Genomic DNA, 20,240 nt, shown 5'->3' with positions numbered 1-20,240 from the left:
CCCTGAGGGATGGAATGGGCGGGACCCACGCTGGGGCCGGGACCCTTCCGGCCGGTGGGGCTCAGACCCCCCACCGCTCCGTGTTCTTCTCAGCGGGCGCCGTTCCGCTCGGAGCCTCTGCCTGTCGGGCTGCCTCTTTCCCGGTGAGAGGACCGACCTGAGCCTGTGACTTGTCAGAAATGGTCCTGGGCGAAGGGACCAGGAGGAAGATGGGAGCCAGGAGGACCCGGGGGTTCAAATGAAGCCCCTCCTCCAGCCCAGGCCCCCATGGCACGTGTGTGTGTGTGTGTGTGTGTGTGTGTGTGTCCCCAAAGCTTCTCCAAAGTGGGAGCGGAGCCCCTGCCATCTGGACCGAATGGGACAAGGTCCGCCCAGCATCAGGGGGTCACTTGCTGTCAGGGATGCGGGAGGGGCACTTGGGTGGCTTTTGTTCCAGCCCCTGCGTGTCTCCCTCACAGGTGCCATCTCTCTGGGCTATGACTTCACAGTCACGCCTAATGGACAGCCGTGGTGTGACATTGAGGGCCGGGTCAATGGGAACACATTTCTTCATTATACCTGTGGTGGCCAGTTCACACTCACCAGTGTTCCGGACATGAATGCCACACGGGCCTGGGGCGAGCAGAGAGACACTCTGCAGTCCGTGGTGGAAGAGCTCAGGGTGCCCCTGCTTGACATGAGAGCAGAGATTCCTGCAGCCGGCGGTGAGTTCACAAAACCCGGGGCACAGGCAGAACGGAGGTGAGGGCTGAGGGGTCAGGTGTGTTTGGGTAAATGTGGGAAGTTGGTCCCCCCATGAGACTGGGAGCCTCAGAGGACAGAGCAGGACCAGGAGATAGAGGGGAGCTGGGGGCTGGACCCCAGTGGAGGCTCTGCCAGACCCAAGGCTGACCTCCTTCCCACGGTGCTGGGGACAGGTCCCCTCTCCCTGCAGGGCAGCATGGCGTGTGAGCGGGAGTCCAGTGGGCACAGCAGCGCATCCTGGCAGTTTGGATCGGATGGACAGCCATCTCTCCGCTTTGACTCAACGAATGGACACTGGACGGTGTTGCGCGGCGAAGGCAGACGGTTAAAGACAGCATTGGCGGGTGACAGAGCTATGACCCACCTCCTGGTTATGACCTCAACTGGAGACTGTAGGAAGTGGCTTCAACAAGTGTTATGTCCCCTGAGCACACAAGGTAATTCTGCAGAGGGAGGGGGGTTGTAGGTCCCTTGAAATGACCTTCACACTGTGTGTGTGATGTGGTGTTTGTGGTATGTGGTGTGTGTGATTGAGAAAGTGACCAATCCTCCACAGTGAGGGTTTTTGCTGAATAACTGCCCACAGGTGTGTTCTGGAATCTCTGCTGTGGTTTCCCACCTCCTCTGTCTCTGCCTGCACATAACCCTGGGCCACTCACTCTCCGGGGTTTCTCTTTTTTTTGTTTCTTTTTTAAGAATTTTTGTGAGTTTATTTCAGCCAAGTTGTCAGCATATGCTGTGAAGCAGAACTCAATGGATTGAGATAATGCTCCAGAGAATGGCGGGTTACAACTGTATTTATACATTGCCATCACAGGAAAGGGATATAGGTGGGTTACAAGAAATCCATTGGTGATAGATTGAGGAGGTGGGATAAAGCAAAGTGGGAGCTGAATGAGGGGAGGAACCTCTGGGATAGGGTAAAAAGGGAAATGATGGGTATATGCTTCTTTTACAGAGATGGACACAGGATAGTTTTACATAATAAACTTGATAACAATAACAATGAGGGAATGTCCTGGTGCCATTTATTGTGCCTTGAGGTGCCGGGGTAAAAAGGAAGTTACAAGTTACCCAGACATTCCTGATGTTATCTTAGAGGCAAGAAGGCAAATGGGCTCAGGAAAGATCTAAGTTGATTTTTGTCTGGGAAAATACTGGCCTAGGACATGACTATCCACTATAACATGTTTGTAGTTAAATATTTATTTTTCAGGCCATCTTTTGTGGTTACTTTAGGTCTCTGAGTTTGCAAGACTTCCACGCAGGCCTCCTCTGAGTTTGTCAGGTTAGCACGTGGCCTCTTTGGTCCACCATTCCGAGTTGCCAATTCAATGTCTAAATCCTGGAGCAGGCACATAGAGTACTATAGAATAAATAAATAAATAAATAATAAATTTAAATAAGAATAAACAAACATACAAATGCCTTCAAAATATTGTAAGTCTGGATAACTAGGTAATAATTTTATCCGCAGCACTCCTCTCCTTTGTGCGATCATCCTCCATGTTTATACAATGCTTCAGACTTCTCAGGATGCTTTCGTGTGTATCAGCTCTTCTGATCCTAAGACCCCAGGGAAGTGGCTGGAATCGTATTCCTGCCATTGGACAGATGGAAAAACTAAATCATGTGGACGTTAACTGATTTGCCAAAGACAGAAAGCTCTCTGGTGATAGGGCGGGTGGTAAAGTCCAAGTGTTCGAATGCCTGGCCTAATTCTAAAGCATCTCTCCGGGGTTTCTTGCTGACTGCAAACCTGCGGGCATGGTTCTGTTGCCAGACCTTTTCCAGGTCCTGTTCCCTCTTCTCAGCATCGTTTGTCTTCTTCAACTCACCTGGTCTTATTCTGGAATTCTTCAACACTCCTCAGTCAGCTCCTGCGAGGATTCTCTACCACCTCCCCACCTCCTGTCCTCCTTCCTGTCCCAGCAGGCGTGACTACTGTCAGCCTTGCTTCCCCGTTAGCTGTGTGAGCCCCAAGGGCCCGGGCCCACCTCCTCCCTCTGCTCCAACCCCAGGACCTGTCCCTGGGCGGCCACACGCAGAGGCAGACACTGCCCGGCAGGGTCCCCGGGACAGCGGGGCTGAGGGCCTCTCCATGGAACTGGGTTTTGCACGGCGCTCACTCTCCTGCTTCCATTACAGCTGCATTAGCCACGGCCACAGCCACAGTCCTGTCCAAGGCCACAGCCAACAAGCCCGTCTCCTCGGTCCTCCCTGGGATGCCCACCTGTGCAATCATAGTTGGCCTCTCAGGCTGGGCCTTTACCTGACAGGAACCGAGGACATAATTACAGGCGCCATAACAGGTACTGATGGACGGCACAAGCACGCCCTGAGCAGCACTTCAAACCATGCAAAGAAGTGGAAGTTTGGGTCTGTGAATGGTTTGCCTCCAAACAAGAAAAGTTCTATTGGGACCGTGCCCACAGATTACCTGTAAGATGAGGAAAATGTGTAGCTACAATGGGCATTACTTTGAATAAAGCTCTTTTGATGTTTCTTTTGATATTATCGTGTTTTCTTTGATAACAAAACTCACATTAATCACTGGTACGCCAGAGGAGAGCAGTGGAGCATCTATTGTGTCGAGGTGAGGAGGATTAGGGAGTGAACTTGAGAATCCCGGGTAGGTTGAAGGTAGTCATTATTGGAGTCTCTTTCACGGCCCGCGTAGAAAGAGTTCCAATTCAGGGTTCAGGTTCTGGAGAAGGGCCGCACACAAATGAAAAGAGACTTGAAGAAATTCAATTTGGCGATTTGGGGGGCCAGGCGATAGTCCAACTCTAGTGGGAGAACTACGACTGCTCTGGCCCTGCCATCCCCTTTTATTGAGGCTTAACAGCTGCTTCAACTTAACATAATCTCAACTAAAGGTTAAAGCAATTGAGGTGGTTGACCAGCCTTCCTGGCTTCCTGTCAACATCTTTCCCAGCTGAAACTGATTTGGTTTCCAGCATCTCCCCCGTTTTCTTTCCCTAAAAAATTTTACATATGCAGACTGGAAATAAACAAAAAATGAAATAAGCAATAATGGCTATGCTGAGAGTCGAATGAAATCAGTCTGCAGTACATTTCTTTCTGGTCCAACAGTTTTTGAATCCCAGATTCAGTGTCACACAGTTTTTTGAGTCCAAATTTTAATGTCCAACAGTTCTGAGTCCATGACAGCAATGGTATCCGGATGGTGGAAAAATGGTGTCAATGCAGGTCCGACCTCTGGTTTGGTCCTGGACAACCTGCAGCGACGCACATCTGCTGACTGCTAGTATGGCAAGGCGTCGTCAGCGTCTTCCACCTCTGGTCTGTTTTTCCTCCTGTCTTCATGGCTCGAGCATTCCTGTCAATTCTTCTCTGTTGCAGGAATCCACATGGTCTTAGAACTGTTTTCTGAAAATATACAAACATATCTCGACCAAAATTAATAAAGGAATCTTTTCTATAAATTTTACTTGGGATACTTTTAATTTTTTGCCCAAACAATTTTTCTTTGACTTATTTTGGTACTATGTGTGTTTTTCATGGCTGTCTTACTGTTATCATTACAAATGAAAACTGGTTTTCAAAAGAAGAAAAATTTTTCTAAATGTAATTTACTTACAGGACTTTTTTTTTTTTTTTTTTTTTTTAACATGGTATTTTCCACTATCCCCCTTTTTTCTATTTAATTATTAGGAGGCTTTTGGAAAAATTTTATAATGCTGTTTTGATAACTTTTAACTTTTAATTTTTTGTACAAAAACTATGACTGCTTTAGGGTTTATTGTATGTTAAACAATTTTACCATGAAATGGACTACCAATAGAAATTTTGGTTAATACTTTAGAAACAGCCTGTTGTACAATTAAATTTTCTTGAATATTAACTCATTTCATTTAGCCAATTTAAATTAATTTGAAAACTTGACTATTTTACTGTCAAATTTAATCAAACATTCGAAAATTAGATTTTTAATTTTGTTTGGAATAATTATACAATATGCTGTTGTAAAATATCAAAAATTATAAATGACATTGTAGAATAATACCATGCAAGGATATTCTTTGTTCTAAGCCACACATGTCAAACACAAGGCCCTCGGGCCAAATCCGGCCCGCCAGGCCTTGCAATGTGGCCCGCACCGCGCTGTCATCACTGCACTCCGCTACGTTCCATCACAATGACGCGCGGTGACATAGGAGGCTTGTGATTTCGCCGGCTGCCTCGCCAGCTGCCGTACTTGCTATCTATTACACATGCGCATAGATAACAAGTCACGCGAGATTCAGGAGGCGTGACCTATAGTCCGGCATCCGATGTGGTTGTGCGGGTGGCAGAGCAGAGGAGAGAGTGAGTGTGCGGGCATAAAAAATACACAGCAGAAGCTGCCAGTTCCTGGCATAAAGTGCAGGCATAAAAATCGCAACAGAATCTGCTATCTGTACCCAGCCAGGCATTTATTGACTGACTTTTTTTTTTTCTCCACTCCATCTGCCAAATCAAGCTATCCCTGTGCAGTTTTCAACTTTTTCCTTCTAACGCAGATTTCCAATAAACTACATCTTTTACTGCCAATATTGATCCCAAAATGTCCAGGAAAAGAAAAGTTGACGGTGAAGGCAGACAATTTAATGACAAATGGGAAAATGAATACATGTTTGTGCGTAGAGAGGGCAAACCAGTGTGTATATTGTGTTATGAGACAGTGTCGGTGATGAAAGAGTACAATATACGTCGTCATTTTGACACCAAACATGTTAAGTATGGCAAATATACTTTGGAAGAAAAGCATAAAATTGTTAAAGAACTAAAAGGCAAACTACAATCACAGCAGCAAATGTTTACAAAGGCTACAGCGAAAAATGATGCTGCAGTGAAAGCAAGCTTTATAGTGGCTGAAGAAATTGCCCGTACTTCAAGGTGTTTTTCAGAGGGTGCCTTTTTGAAGCAATGTATGCTAAAAGTGCGTGAGCAAGTATGCCCAGACCAGATACAGAGTTTTCAAAATGTCAGTTTGTCAAGAAACACCATTGCAGATAGAGTTCAAGAACTCTCAGGAAATCTATCATCACAGCTGGCCGAACAGGCATGCAGTTATCTCGCTTTTTCACTTGCTATCGATGAAAGCATAGACAACACTGATACAGTGCAGCTGTCCATCTTTATACGTGCTACGAAGACCGACCTCTCTGTCACTGAGGAACTTTTGGATGTAGCTGCCATGCATGGGACAACGACTGGTAGAGATATATTGAGGCTGTGGAGAAATCTATAAATAATTTTAAATTACCCTGGGAAAAGTTGGTGGGGCTAACTACCGATGGCGCACCTTCAATGTGCGGAGAAAAGAAAGGCTTGGTTGGACTAATGAAGGAAAGAATGCAAAAAAGTCACTGCCACACACCCTTGATTACTTATCATTGCATTATCCACCAAGAGGCTATGTGTAGAAAAGTTCTGGACATGAATGACATAATGACCACAGTCATTAAAACTATTAACTTTATACGGGCACATGGCCTGAATCATCGCCAGTTCCAGCAGTTTTTACAGGAGGTGGGTGCAGAGCATGGAGACGTGCCATACCACACAGAAGTAAGATGGCTGAGCAAGAGCGCAGTCCTCAAAAGATTTTTTGAGCTCAGAGAACAAATTGCTCTTTTCATGGAAAGTAAAGGAAAGCCCTTGCCTGAACTGTCGGATCCCGCCTGGCTATGTGATTTTGCTATGATGTGTGACATATGCGAGCATCTCGCCCAACTGAATCTGAAGCTGCAGGGACGCAAACAAGTCATCACGAAGATGTCTGACATGATCACAGCATTCCAGCGTAAACTTCAACTATGGAAGTCCCAACTGGAACAGGACAATCTTGCCCACTTTCCCATTTGTTTGAGTATCTCAACCACTATTTCTGGTACTTTTCCTTGCAGTCGGCTGGCTACCAAAGTTAGCCGTTTACTAAGTGAATTTGAGCGGCGCTTCTCTGACTTTAGAACACAGCACTCAGGGTTTGACATCTTTGCCAATCCTTTTACAGTTGATGTCAACAATGTGCCCCATCACCTTCAGATGGAGATAATCGAGCTTCAGTCTGACAGTGGCCTGAAATCAAGGTTTCAGGATGTTGAAATTGAGGACTTCTACCCTCTACTGCCCCCTGACTCAATGCCAGAGCTCCAACTTCATGCTGCCCGTATTCTATCCATGTTCGGGAGCACCTATCTTTGTGAACAGATGTTTTCAATAATGAATCTGAACAAAAACAAGCACAGATCACGCATTACCGATGACAACCTCCATGCTGTTTTGCGGGTTGCTACAGCCCAAGAAATAAAACCAAACATTGATTCATTGATCCGGGGAAAACGGTGTCAGACATCTAGCCAGAAAACAAAACAATGAGCATTTTAGGTACATTCCAATATTACTGTTTTGCTTGATACCAATATTACTGTTTTGCTTGATAGCATGTGAGTTGGTTAACAGCACTGTTAAGGAAAAGATTGTTCCACTCATTTTAAATTCACATTTCTGGTTAACATTGTCAGTTTATGACTGTTCAGTAAACCATTCGGCCCGCGATTTAGGCTGGATTTTAGATTTTGGCCCCTTCTCTGATTGAGTTCGACACCCCTAATTTAGATTATTAGAGCCTTTTAGAGAGGCTGAGGAGGAAGCTCCTCGCCTGCTTCCCTCTGCTCCTCCCAGAGAAGAGCAGGAAGAAACTTGAAGGAATGGCCTTTATGGCCCCCTTCACCTCCATGTCCTAATCCTGGAACATTTAATTCACCACCAATAGAATCATCTATACAGAGAGCCATCAGAAAAGGAATGAAGGACATGTCTGTGGAAGAAAGGCTTGCTTTTCCTGTTGAACAAGTAGCTGACCCACAGGTCCAAAATCTGATAATAAGATACCATGAAAAAATTGACTTTAAAATGATAAAGGCTTTGCGAGAAAGCGTTGTTCAAAATGGTCCAATGGCTCCTTTTAGCCGGACAGCAAACAGCCCGGAGAACACCTGGGCCATGTTAGCAGTAATCATCTGTACGGTAATATTACCTGGGACAAATGTGGAAGTGTTTAGGACTTAGGTTCCTGACCCTTCATGGGTAAAAGCCCTTATGTGGGCTGATCCCTTGCCAATGTAGTCACAAATAATACTAAGCACCTTGGTCATCCAGGAGGAAAATGGGTGGGGCAAGGAAGTATAATTACACAGGTGTTGCCACCCAGCTTCCTTTTTTGTATGACACAAAATCAAACCAATGCTTCTTTGTGTATGAAATTAAAGAGAGGTTTCTGGCTTGCACCAAAGTAGAGGAATATCACTACTTGCTCCTGAGAGAGGTGCAGAGAATGTAACTAAGACCTTGTCTATACAAAAAGAAATTGACAGCCAGTTTAAATTTGAATTGCCATTGGCTTAGAATAGGGGTGTCAATCAAAACGGGAACTGCACACTTCCTTTCTGGGAGGGGGGGGGGGGAGAAGACGAGGGGGAGGGGGAGAAAGAGGGGGGAGGGGAGGAGGAGTAGAAGGGCCAGGAGGACTCGGTGGTGCTGGGCAGAGCGAGTCCAGCCCGAAGACGCTCTTCACCCAAAATTCACAACGTGGCACCTCCGCTGCCACTGAACACACCCGCCTGCCTGCCTGCCTGCCTGCCTGCCTGCCAGGGTGAACACAGAGCCAGTTCACCCCCTCTTAACTACGTGCCAAAACTGTTTTTAAAACTATTTTCTATCGTGTTTGAAAGAGATGCTTTTAAACAAGACATATACTTATCTCTCAGCCTTCTTAGACTGAATTGGTGACTCATTAGTCATGACTACCGACAACTGTTAGTGTGCTACCTCCTATTGAATTTAGTTTTGGTTCTTTTTTTTGTAATTGGGGGAAAGGAGGTTTGTACTCCTTACTCCCTGCGCCTTGTCTTCTCCCCGAGTTTGCACCCTTTGGGGCTGCCTCGCTCATCCGGATGGCCCAGCACTGGGTGCGGGGCCCAGCAGTGGTAAACACTGCGCTCCGCCCGTGACCTCTGTCAGGATGTCTAGCTGGTGCAGCTCTTTCCCTTCCCCTTATCATTTTCTGCTTATAATCTGTGTGGTCTGAGGATGTGTGAAAAACCAGTGTTAGAAGTGTGTGTAATCTGAATGAATAAGTTGTGAACGGTGGCCAATGCTCTTTAAGGCAGTAAAAGTACAGGGACGTTGTGACAGACAGATCTTTTGGTGCCTTAGAAGAGCCACAAAAGTATGGAATCTAGAATTTTCCTGTGGGAAAGGACCTCAAAGTTGGTTTACACCAACCCCCACGTTTTCCAACAGGGAAACAGGCCAGAGAGGTTAACTGACTGAGTCCAAATCACATAGCTGTCTGGTGCCCGAGCTAGCCTACAGTTCCCTGACCCCAAGGCCAGTGCTCATTCCCCCACCTCTCACACTTCAGAACATTTTCCTCCACATTTGGGGGCTCAGGAAGTCTGATCTCTCCAGAACAATGTGCCATCTGGGCCAAAAAGCAGAAAAAGAAGAATTAGCAGGGGCTTCCGAATACTTGGGAGACATATCCAGGGTGCACTGGCTCCCTGGGTATCACACCTGGATTACTGTGCCGGCTCCTTTGGGGGCCTTCCCCTTCGCCATCTGTTGCCACCATGAGCAATCGGGGTGCTCCTGTGCAAGGAAACCTAGTAAAGGTTTCCATTTGCACCTTAATTCTCAATAGTCAGACACCCCAGAGAAGCGGCTAATGCAGTTCACCTGCAAACTCCTGACTCTCAGGAGAAAGGCTGTTTGAACCCAGAATTATAAGTGAGTTTTTACCTCTGAAATGTCCTTGTGAAATGGGCCATGCGAGAGAGCATTGGGTCAGTGTTAAAGGAGAATACATTGGGTTTTTGTCTTCCCTTTGCATTAAGTTTTGCTATTTCTTTGTGGCTTGGAATGTAAAGTCCATTGTTACAAGTTTTGTTCTGAATAAATATTTCTCTTTTGTATTGCTAAACATAAAAAATAAAGTGGCTCCAAAGCACAGGTTCCCAAAGCCAGTGCCTCTTCAGACAGAGCCCTGCTGGCCTTGGCGGTTTCCTGTGAGGATCCAAGTCGAATGCACAGTGAGGACACGTGGCCTCCAGGGGGGGCTGGCTGTGATGCCCAGCTGTCCCCTCCTGAGTCCGCCCTCGCTCTCTGACTGCCAGAGCCCGAGGCTGCAGGAACTCCTGTTTCCTGGGCCGGGCTGCACTGGGGCCTGGGCTGGCTGAAGCACGTGAGCACACACTGGCAGCTTCCCTTGGCCCTCTGAGTGCAAGATGGCAGGTTTAGTAAGGGAGACTCCCCGGTGAGCCAACAGGATCACACGCAGGTCACACACAGACAGCGGGAGCCTTTCCTTAGAAGCATCTTCAGGGGCAGACTCCCAGCCACTGGAAGGTGGGCAGGAGGAGAGGGAGCAGGTGGAGGCCACACCGCAGGCGGCCACCCCGTCCGGGGGCAGCCTGGCAGGGCTCTGGGCATTGCCCGCCCTGCAGCCAGGCTCCAGCACTGGGAGGCCGGAGCCCCGATCCTATTGCCCACCAGGAGCGGAGGTCCCTCTCATGTCGGTGTCCAGAGGGAGCCCTTGTGTGGGAGTCCAGGCTAGTGGTTGTGTGTGGTGTGTGCTACACGCCGTTCCCTCCGTCTGGCACAGTACTCCCCATGGCTGTCCTGGCGAACAGTGACTGCACATGAGAAGGTCAGACGTGTCCAGAATCCCCGTCTGCTCTTCTTCTGAACACTGGTTCTTGGCCAGCCTCGCTTGAGTCGGGGCAGGGTTTTATCAAACCAAGCTTTCTTTTATTAAAAAATACAACTTATTCTGTTTTTTTCCTATATATATATTTTTTTGAAAACAAAATTGAAATTTTAATTTTCACTGTGAACTTGTTTGATCAAAAATTATAGAACATCACTACATGAGTTCAAAAATTGGAAAAGTTAAAAGTGGTATAATCAGCAAATTATCATATAAGACATTTTAACTACTTCACATTTCTTCTTAGAAGAATAAACTGGTTCCAAAGTACTACAGGGTAGGCATTTTTACTGCAAGCTTTAAAATGTTACTCTAGTCAACAAGTCATCTCTAAGTAAATGGCAGCATTCATACGTATAAAATTATTAGAAGATGGTACTTTATACAATCAAGATGAATTTTTCATAAAATTAGATTTTTAAAAAGACACAACAGATGCTCCACTGCTCTCATCCAGTGTAGCAGTTGATAATGGCCGATTTTCCATGCCCGGAGCAGCAGCAGCCAAGTCCAGAGCAACTAGGTCGGGAGCGGCAGTGACCAGACCCGGAGCAGCTGGTTGTGGAACGGACCAGAGCAACAGAGGCCAGGCCCGAAGCAGCCAGGCCCCGAACAGCTCGCTCCTCGCCTGCCCTCGCCCCAAGGCTGCCTCTCAGACACGGCTGGAAACTTTTGCGGGAACTTGAGGGTCTGCTGAGTCAAGTGATGAAGGCTTAGATCTGGATGTGTTGAGTTAGTATAGGGCTGGGGTGTTGATCTGTGAGTGCCTTGGGCGGGGCCTGGATGAGGCTGGTTGTCCTATTTGGAAATGTCTTCTGTGTGAAGTGTATCATTGGGCATGTGGAGGTATTATTGATATGAGAAAATGCTAAGTAACTGATTTACTGTCTGAAAAGGGATTTACTATCGGGGAAAGGGAAGGAGGAAGAAACTGAACATAAACTGTGCACCTATGGATTGGGACAATGGGGGATGGGGAGGGGGCGGAGGGTGGGGTGGGAACCTGGTAGACGGGGGAAGAAATGAGGAACCTTTGTAATAATATGAACAATAAAGATTGATTTAAAACAAAACAAAAATAAATAAATAAAATAATAATGGCCGATTTTGTCATAAAAAAAACAATAATTTCAAAGAAAACATCAAAAGTGCTTTATTCAAAGTAATGCCCATAACTGGCTACACATTCCCCCCATCTTATAGGTAATTTGTGAATATCGTCCCAATAGAATTTTTCTTCTTTGGAGGCAAACCATTCAGGGACCCAAACTACCACTTCTTTGCATGGTTTGAAGTGCTGCTCAGGGCGTGCTTGTGCCGTCCATCAGTATCTGTTATGGCGCCTGTAATTATGCCCTCGGTTCCTATCAGGTAAAGGCCCAGCCTGAGAGGCCAACTATGATTGCGCAGGTGGGCATCCCAGGGAGGACCGAGGAGACAGGCCTGTTGGCTGTGGCCTTGGACGGGACGGTGGCGGTGGCTGTGGCAGTGGCTGTGGCCGTGGCCGATGCAGATGTAATGCAAGCAGGAGAGTGAGAGCCGTGCAGAACCCAGTTCCATGGAGAGGCCCTCAGCCCCGCTGTCCGGGGACCCTGCCGGGCAGTGTCTGCCTGTGTGTGTGGCCGCCCAGGGACAGGTCCTGGGGTTGGAGCAGAGAGAGGAGGTGGGCCCGGGCCCTTGGGGCTCACACAGCTAACGGGGAAGCAAGGCTGACAGTAGTCACGCCTGCTGGGACAGAAAGGAGGAGAGGAGGGGGGTAGGTGGTAGAGAATCCTCGCAGGAGCTCACTGAGGAGTGTTAAAGGATTCCAGAAACAGACCAGGGGAGCTGAAGAAGACAAACAATGCTGAGAAGAGGGAACAGGACACAGAAAACGGTCTGGCAACAGAGACTGAGGAAGTGGGAAACCACAGCAGCGAACCCAGAACACATCATTGGCCCTCATTCTCCGAAAACCGTTTTCTTTGTCGTGGAGGGTCACTTTCTCAGTCAAACACACCACAGCACACACCACACACAGTGTGAAGGTCATTTCAAGGGACCTACAACCCCCCTCCCTCTGCAGAATTACCTTGTGTGCTCAGGGGACACAACACTTGTTGAAGCCACTGCCTACAGTCTCCAGTTGAGGTCATAACCAGGAGGTGGGTCATAGCTCTGTCACCCGCCAATGCTGTCTTTAACCGTCTGCCTTCGCCGCGCAACACCGTCCAGTGTCCCTTCGTTGAGTCAAAGCGGAGAGATGGCTGTCCATCCGATCCAAACTGCCAGGATGCTCTGGTGCGCCCACTGGACTCCCGCTCACACGCCATGCTGCCCTGCAGGGAGAGGGGACCTGTCCCCAGCACCGTGGGAAGGAGGTCAGCCTTGGGTCTGGCAGAGCCTCCACTGGTGTCCAGCCCCCAGCTCCCCTCTATCTCCTGGTCCTGCTCTGTCCTCTGAGGCTCCCAGTCTCATGGGGGGACCAACTTCCCACATTTACCCAAACACACCTGACCCCTCAGCCCTCACCTCCGTTCTGCCTGTGCCCCGGGTTTGGTGAACTCACCGCCGGCTGCAGGAATCTCTGCTCTCATGTCAAGCAGGGGCACCCTGAGCTCTTCCACCACGGACTGCAGAGTGTCTCTCTGCTCGCCCCAGACCCGTGTGGCATTCATGTCCGGGACACTGGTGAGTGTCAACTGGCCACCGCAGGTAAAATGAAGAAATGTGTTCCCATTGACCCGGCCCTCAATGTCACACCACGGCTCCATTAGGCGTGACTGTGAAGTCATAGCCCAGAGAGATGGCACCTGTGAGGGAGACACACAGGGGCTGGAACAAAAGCACCCCAAGTGCCCCTCCCGCATCCCTGACAGCAAGTGACCCCCTGATGCTGGGCGGCCCTTGTCCCGTTCGGTCCAGATGGCAGGGGCTCCGCTCCCACTTTGGAGAAGCTTTAGGGGGGGGGAGGGGACGACGGCGGGATGGGGGATATACAGGTGCCATGGGGGGGGGGCTTGGGTGGAGGAGGGGCTTCATCAGAACCCCCGGGTCCTCCTGGCTCCCATCTTCCTCCTGGTCCCTTCGCCCAGGACCATTTCTGACAAGTCACAGGCTCAGGACCGTCCTCTCACCGGGAAAGAGGCAGCCCGGCATGCAGAGGCCCCGAGCGGAACGGCGCCCGCAGAGAAGATCGCGGAGCGGTGGGGGGTCTGTGCCCCACTGGCCGGCGGGGTCCCGCCCATTCCATCCCTCAGGGCCCCGTCCCCACGCTGCTCCCTGGCCCGGATTCCATTGCCCAACTCACAGCGGGGAGCCGCCGGTTCCCACAGCAGAGGCAAGAGCAAGAGGAGGCAGACACCTTCACGCTCATATCCTTTCATAGCAGCAGCCGCTCTCCCAGGACGGGCGGGGCATTTAAAGGGCTCCACGTTCCCGCCTGGGCCAGCCCTCCCTCCGCCCCCCCCTGTCTGCCGCATCCTCATTGGCACCGCTGAGTTTGTGGTCGCTTTTATATCCCTTTGTGGGCTGAGTACAAAGTCTTGATGTACCGTATTTTTCAGACCATAAGACGCACCGGACCATAAGACGCACCAGTTTTTAGAGAAGGGAAATGAAGAAAAAAAGATTCTGAAACAAATAGTGTCCTAAAATATTTTATGTGCATTAAAACCCAACATCACAGTCATAAACACATGTAATCAACCCTGTAAAGTAAACAGCAGCATTTAGAACCATTATTAACAAATACAGTCAGCAAAAGACAAAATGTACTGTAAAACACAATAACGAGAGACTTCAGTAATAAATTAGAATAAAGTTGAAGATTTATGGTAAAGGTTCTGCTGAGATCTACAGTACGCCTACCCAGTAGTCAAGCAGGGCAACAGAGGGCGGAGAGGAATGATTGGGGGAATAGACGCGGCATTCTTCCGGGCACCAAGTACGGGCCAGCAAGGGGTACAGGCGATGATTACGGTTTGGATTACGCAGTTACCGTACACCGCACCTGGGCTGACATGGAGATATGGCTGCAGCGAGGGCATGGAGGCTGACTACCATACATGGGAACTCCTCTACCACTCGGGGTTTACAGAGCGGGGCAGACACTCTGGGCACGGAGGAATGGACAGTGGCTGCAGCAAACACACAGAGCCGGGCAAGTAAAAAAACTTTTTTTAAAGTATATGTGTAGGCTATATTTGGACCATAAGACGCAGGGACTTTTCCCCCCCACTTCTGGGGGGAAAAAGTGCGTCTTATGGTCCGAAAAATACGGTAATTAAGCCTTGATTACTGTTGGTACACTGGGAGGAATTGATGTGTCACTTACGGGTGTGAGAGGTTGAAACTGATCACAGGAACACTAGCTTCTGGATCCCCAATGGGGTGCAGTTCAGCTATTGTCTGAGGCCACCCTGCAGGAGCTACCACAAGAACTACAGTTTTCGCCGAAGCCGGTTTGGCTCAGTGGGTAGAGCGTAGGTCTGCGGACTGAAAGGTCCCAGGTTCGATTCCAGGCAAGGGCATGTACATTGGTTGCGGGCACATCCCTGGTAGGGGGTGTGCAAGAGGCAGCTGATCGATGACTCTCTCTCATCGATGTTTCTAGCTCTCTATCTCTCTCCCTTTCTCTCTGTATAAAAATCAATAAAATATATTAAAAAAAAAAAAAGAAAGAAAGAAAGAAAGAAAACCTGAAAAGAGAGGAGAGGATCCAAGATGGCTGCACAGGTAAACACCTAACCGCAGCCACACACAACAATTTCAATAAAATACAACTAAAATATAAAATGGACATTGCCCAGAGCTACAGGAAGTTGACTGAAAATTCTACAAGAAGGAAAGAGAAAACCAGAAGGAAAATCAGAGGAGCTGTAAAAGCCTAAGGTACAGAGTCATGCTGCACGTGTGCGCGCGCGCGTGGAGAGGACAGAGCTGGAGAGGAGGAGAAGGCTGAGTGTCTGCCTGGCGTTCCCTAGCAAGAAGGAAATAAAAGCCCCGGACTGGGCTGAACCCCAGAACCGGCAACACTGAGCCCCAGTTCTGGGCCAGACCCTGGGGACCCAGGCTCAGGCAGGGGGAGACGGGGTTGTGAGGCGGAATCCCAGAGGAGTGGCGAGAAGCGGAGCCCCCGGAGTCGTGCACATTGCACGCAGAGGACGGAATGTTGACTCTGATGCTAGACTGCCCTAGCAGGAAGGAGACAAAAGCTCCAGACTGGGAAGAACGCGATGAGGAGCAGGGGGGCCCCCGCCGGGCACCGGCAAGGCAAGCCGGCACTGGCAAGGAGCCAGGCAACAGGGCTCCTTGGGGGGAGGTGCCGCTGGGCCCTCAACCACTGAGCGCTGGCCACAGAGCCAAGGCCGGGGGCTGCTTCCTGGGCGGCACTGACCCCAGCAACAGGCTGAAGCCGCGCAGGAGGCCTCGGAGAACAAAGGGGCGCCACAGGCCAACCTGCTGAGCTTCCAGGACAAGGAGGAAGAAACCAAAAAAGTTTTCAATGTGAAGAAATCGAGTTATAGCAAAATTACTTAAGAAAACCTGAAAAAAGCCAAAAACCGGTTTGGCTCAGTGGATAGAGCGTCGGCCTGCAAGACTGAAAGGTCCCAGGTTCGATTCCGGTCAAGGGCATGTACTTTGGTTGCGGGCACATCCCCAGTAGGGGGTGTGCAGGAGGCAGCTGGTCAACGATGTTTCTAACTAACTATCCCTCCACCTTCCTCTCTGTAAAAAAATCAATAAAAAGTATATATTTAAAAAAAAAAAAAAAAAGAAAGAAAACCTGAAAAGAATCTCTCAGTAATGGGAACCGTTTATTAAATAAACTTTGAACATTCAATCTGAGAACTTATTACAGTGGTGCCTCGCATAACGAACGCCTCGCACAGCGAACTTTGGACAGGTTTTTCATGAAACCATCGGCCAAAAAGCAGAAAATGGATGAAGATGTGCAAGATTCGGTAGACTCTACTTAGCCTGTCTTAAAATTAAAAAAATGTGTGTGTTTTTCAAAAAAAATTATGTTTTTAGATGTATCTAAATAAAAATATGTCATCTTAGCATATTTTTTTTATGTCATCTTAGCATATTTTATGCTATAGAACGAATTATTTTTTTTAACATGTATTGTTATGGGAAAACGCGTTTCACATAACGAACTTTTTGCATAACAAGCTTGCTCCTGGAACGAATTAAGTTCGTTGTGTGAGGCACCACTGTAAATGGAACTGAAACTACTAGACTATTTAAAAACTGTCAGCTGATAGCCATACGCTTTTATGTTGAGTCATGCACCGAAAAACTAAAAATAATGGGCCCTTTGGAAAAGAGAGGGGAATTATTCTCATTGAATTGTACAAGCAGGCATCTTTGTGAAATTTTCAAACTAGGGGACAAAGCAAAAATCGATGATGCCAATAGAGTTAATCTTATCAAGAGTTGAGACAACTTTCTGAGGGTTTCTATGCCTATTTTGTACTCATTTTGTCAAACTATACCAACAAATTTTATTTGTGGGGGTTTTAATTTTTGGGTGCAAACGCTAATGCCAAACTTGAGTCACAGAGACCATTTAGCAAACAAAATTGAAAAATATATATATATATATGTTGTTTGGTATCACATTAAGTAATGCTTGTGGCTATCCAGAATCATCATCCCTTCAGCAGCATTTTTCTCTACTTTGAAAGGCCCAGACATTAGTGTTGGCCACGATGATGACAACTACAGAAAAAGCAGTGTCAGCTTCTTTCACCAGTACCTTTCAGAGCCATTGCAGGCTTTTAAGGGCATTAGAGACAGAAAGACTTACTGGGTATTAGCATTTGAACCACTGCATTCTCCAATGATATACTGATTTTTCTTCACCTCTACTACTAAAATCAAGTATTTGCTATGTGTCCAGTTTGTGCTAGGCTCCCAGGTGTGAGGCACCTCTATCTAAGGGTTGACAATCTGGTTGCCACTTCTCAGTTCTTATCACTTTCTTTTTCTCCACCAGTCAATTTTCAGACCTTTTAATTCCCCATTCCCACACCTGATTTCCCCTTTTGTATTTTCACTCATTGTAGTCTTTCACCTTTCATTGGATATTAGAATATAAATCTGAGCAGCGGCTGCCAGGCTGGGAGCGGCCAGGCCCAGAGCAGCCGGGTCTTGTGCAGCCAGGCCCGGAGCAGCAGCTGCCAGGCTGGGAGCGGCCAGGCCCGGAGCAGCCGGGTCTGGTGCGGCCAGGCCCGGAGCAGCGGCTGCCAGGCTGGGAGCGGCCAGGCCCGGAGCGGCCGGGCCCGGAGCAGCCGGGCCCAGAGCAGCCGGGTCGGGTGTGGCCAGGCCCGGAGCAGCAGCAGCCAGGTCCAGAGCAACTAGGTCGGGAGCAGCAGTGACCAGACCCGGAGCAACTGGTTGTGGAACGAACCAGAGCAACAGAGGCCAGGCCCGGAGCAGCCGGCCCGGAACAGCTCGCTCCTCGCCTGCCCCTGCCCCACGGCTGCCTCTCAGACATGGCTGGAAACTTTTGCGGGAACTTGAGGGTCTGCTGAATCAAGTGATGAAGGCTTAGATCTGGATGTGTTGAGTTAGTATAGGGCTGGGGTGTTGATCTGTGAGTGCCTTGGGTGGGGCCTGGATGAGGCTGGTTGACCTATTTGGAAATGTCTTTTGTGTGAAATGTATCATTGGGCATGGGGTAGTATTATTGATATGAGAAAATGCTAAGTAACTGATTTACTATCTGAAAAGGGATTTACTATGGGGAAAGGGAGGGAGGAAGAGACTGAACATAAACTGCACCTATGGATGAGGACAATGGGGGATGGGGAGGGGGCCGAGGGTGGGGTGGGAACCTGGTGGAGGGGGGAAGAAATGAGGAACCTTTGTAACAATATGAACAATAAAGATTGATTTAAAAAAAAAAAAAGTTTTCCTATAAGAAGAGAGAATAAATTTCTTGTATTACTCCGGGCCCTTGGAGCTTTCCAAGAATCATCTCTGTTAATGCCTTGAAATTTTAACATGGAAAAAACCATCAAATAAATATTTATATATGATTTAAATATTTTAATATTTGTTATTATTATTATCTATTATTATCTTAAGATATCAATTAGATTTAGACTAGTTTTTGTATAGAAAATTCTTGGCTGAGATCATAGAATTAATCCTCTTTTTAATTAGATCAATAATAAGCAACTTATTTTGAATTCCTAATTATTAGAGGAAATATAATATTTTATTTTCTTAAAAATAAGGTTTTATGCTTTAAGTATTTAATCACTACAACTCTATAATTTTTTTCTAATTTAATTTGTACTTTGAACTTTTAAAGCTGGCAAGTCAAATATATTTAATAGTTCTTAGATTAATAACACTTTATATTTCTAAGGAAAATACAAGACATAATCAATTAATAGATTCAATTCTGTCCTCTAGGTTTTTTATGATGCAAATTTAAACTTTAATTTTTATTTGCCAGTGGCTCTGGGAAACTAGGTTTTGTTTATTCGACTATAAATTATCACATTTTTTAAGATGGCTACTGGCAGGACACTATCTTAACTGTGTGCTGGGGGAAGGGCCTCTACCCTTTCCTCCCTCAACAAAGGATGTAGCCAGTTATCTGGACTGCTTAGATCTTTACAATTAATATATTATTTATTTATACTTTAATAATCTCTTTGAGATTCTAGAATCAATTACAATTATAATTATTTTAAAGTATTTACTTTGGATAAATTCTATGACAGAGACAAATTTATTTTCTTGAAGGCCTTAAAAGTTAACTTTTCAATAAGGCTCACTAGCATTTTGCAAACTACTCTTTATTATGGAAATGCAAATCTTGTTGCTGGAATTAGCTTGAATTTCTTTCAAGAAGATTTTTTTCGCTGTTTTTCTCAGGAAAAAGAATCAGTTCTGGGTTTTTTATTTCTGTAGCTCTTGTAAAGAGTTAAGGCTAGTTCAAGACCTATCTAATATCCGAAATCGGACATGCGCGCATTCTGTCTTATACTAGGTTTCTCTTTACACGTGTACAGATATCCCAGACGCATTTCTAAATTTTTAAAACTTTTTTATGGCGAGAAAGGAAACTTTTAATTTATTATACTAGGAGAGCAGCTTCTATATTGGATCGCCTCATGTCTCTCCCTTCCCCCACATCCTGCTTACTTCAGGGGAAGCATCAGTAATAAATCTGGCTGAATTTCTTTTCATGCTTAAAAGATAGACAGATCTCAATTTTTTTTTTCTTCCTTTTTGGCTTTCTGAAATAATAACTAATACCCAATTTGGCCAAGATTTGCATTTCCCTGCGAGTTCTCTTATAATTTTTAAACAAGGCATTAAGCAGTCTTATTGCAAGTAATCTTAATGTGGGAGAGTAGATAGCCCTTCCCTCTCCAGCTGCCTTTGAACTTATCCGCATCAGAGGCAGTTTCAGCGGTGGAGTTCCACTTACTACAGATTTTAAATTCCATACATATACTAAGATTCTAATTTCAACAATAAACAACATTATTTTGTGATCACATAGACTTCAACATTCACTCTAAAGAGCACTTTTACATTATCCCATGCTTTACACAGGCACCGCGAGACACAAGCATGCTGTGCAGGACCTGTATAAAAAGATCCCTGCTCTGTACTTGCCCCATTTTATTACTCCTGAATGTAAAAAAAACTCAATCCGCCGTTACTCACTGTTTCGTCGCGACCTTTACCAACGGCGACCTTCCTA

At 47.0% G+C, this 20,240-nt stretch overlaps 2 protein-coding genes across 9 annotated transcripts in view; one reads left to right on the top strand and one right to left on the bottom strand.

The window, feature by feature from the left end:
• The window catches only part of LOC311617263 (UL16-binding protein 6-like), a 31,151-nt gene extending 27,895 nt beyond the window's left edge, over positions 1 to 3,256 (top strand). For 2 of the 5 annotated variants that reach the window (XR_014794091.1, XR_014794092.1), the window contains 3 exons: positions 459 to 704; positions 918 to 1,574; positions 2,222 to 3,256. Coding sequence is in view for 3 of the 5 variants with exons in the window: in XM_084873690.1 (XP_084729816.1) it covers positions 459 to 704; positions 918 to 1,181; positions 2,893 to 3,020 (638 nt within the window). In the remaining 2 variants the exon portion in view is untranslated. The remainder of the gene's footprint in view (positions 1 to 458; positions 705 to 917; positions 1,575 to 2,221) is intronic. The other 3 variants (XM_084873690.1, XM_084873692.1, XM_084873691.1) reach the window with 2 other exon arrangements.
• LOC311617275 (UL16-binding protein 3-like) overlaps positions 1 to 20,240 on the bottom strand; it is a 39,785-nt gene that overhangs the window by 10,591 nt on the left and 8,954 nt on the right. For 2 of the 4 annotated variants that reach the window (XR_014794093.1, XM_084873710.1), the window contains exons 4-5: positions 13,071 to 13,314; positions 12,044 to 12,857 (exon numbers count right to left, since the gene is read on the bottom strand). Coding sequence is in view for 1 of the 4 variants with exons in the window: in XM_084873710.1 (XP_084729836.1) it covers positions 13,259 to 13,314 (56 nt within the window). In the remaining 3 variants the exon portion in view is untranslated. Of the gene's footprint in view, positions 1 to 11,650; positions 12,003 to 12,043; positions 12,858 to 13,070; positions 13,315 to 20,240 lie in introns of those variants that run through there. The other 2 variants (XR_014794095.1, XR_014794094.1) reach the window with 2 other exon arrangements.

This window comes from Pipistrellus hanaki (assembly GCF_964339955.1).
Source record: "Pipistrellus hanaki genome assembly, chromosome: 2".
NCBI classification, from domain to species: Eukaryota; Metazoa; Chordata; class Mammalia; order Chiroptera; family Vespertilionidae; genus Pipistrellus; species Pipistrellus hanaki.
The sequence above is the reverse complement of the archived record's forward strand: the minus strand, read 5'-3'. Positions and strand labels throughout refer to the sequence as shown.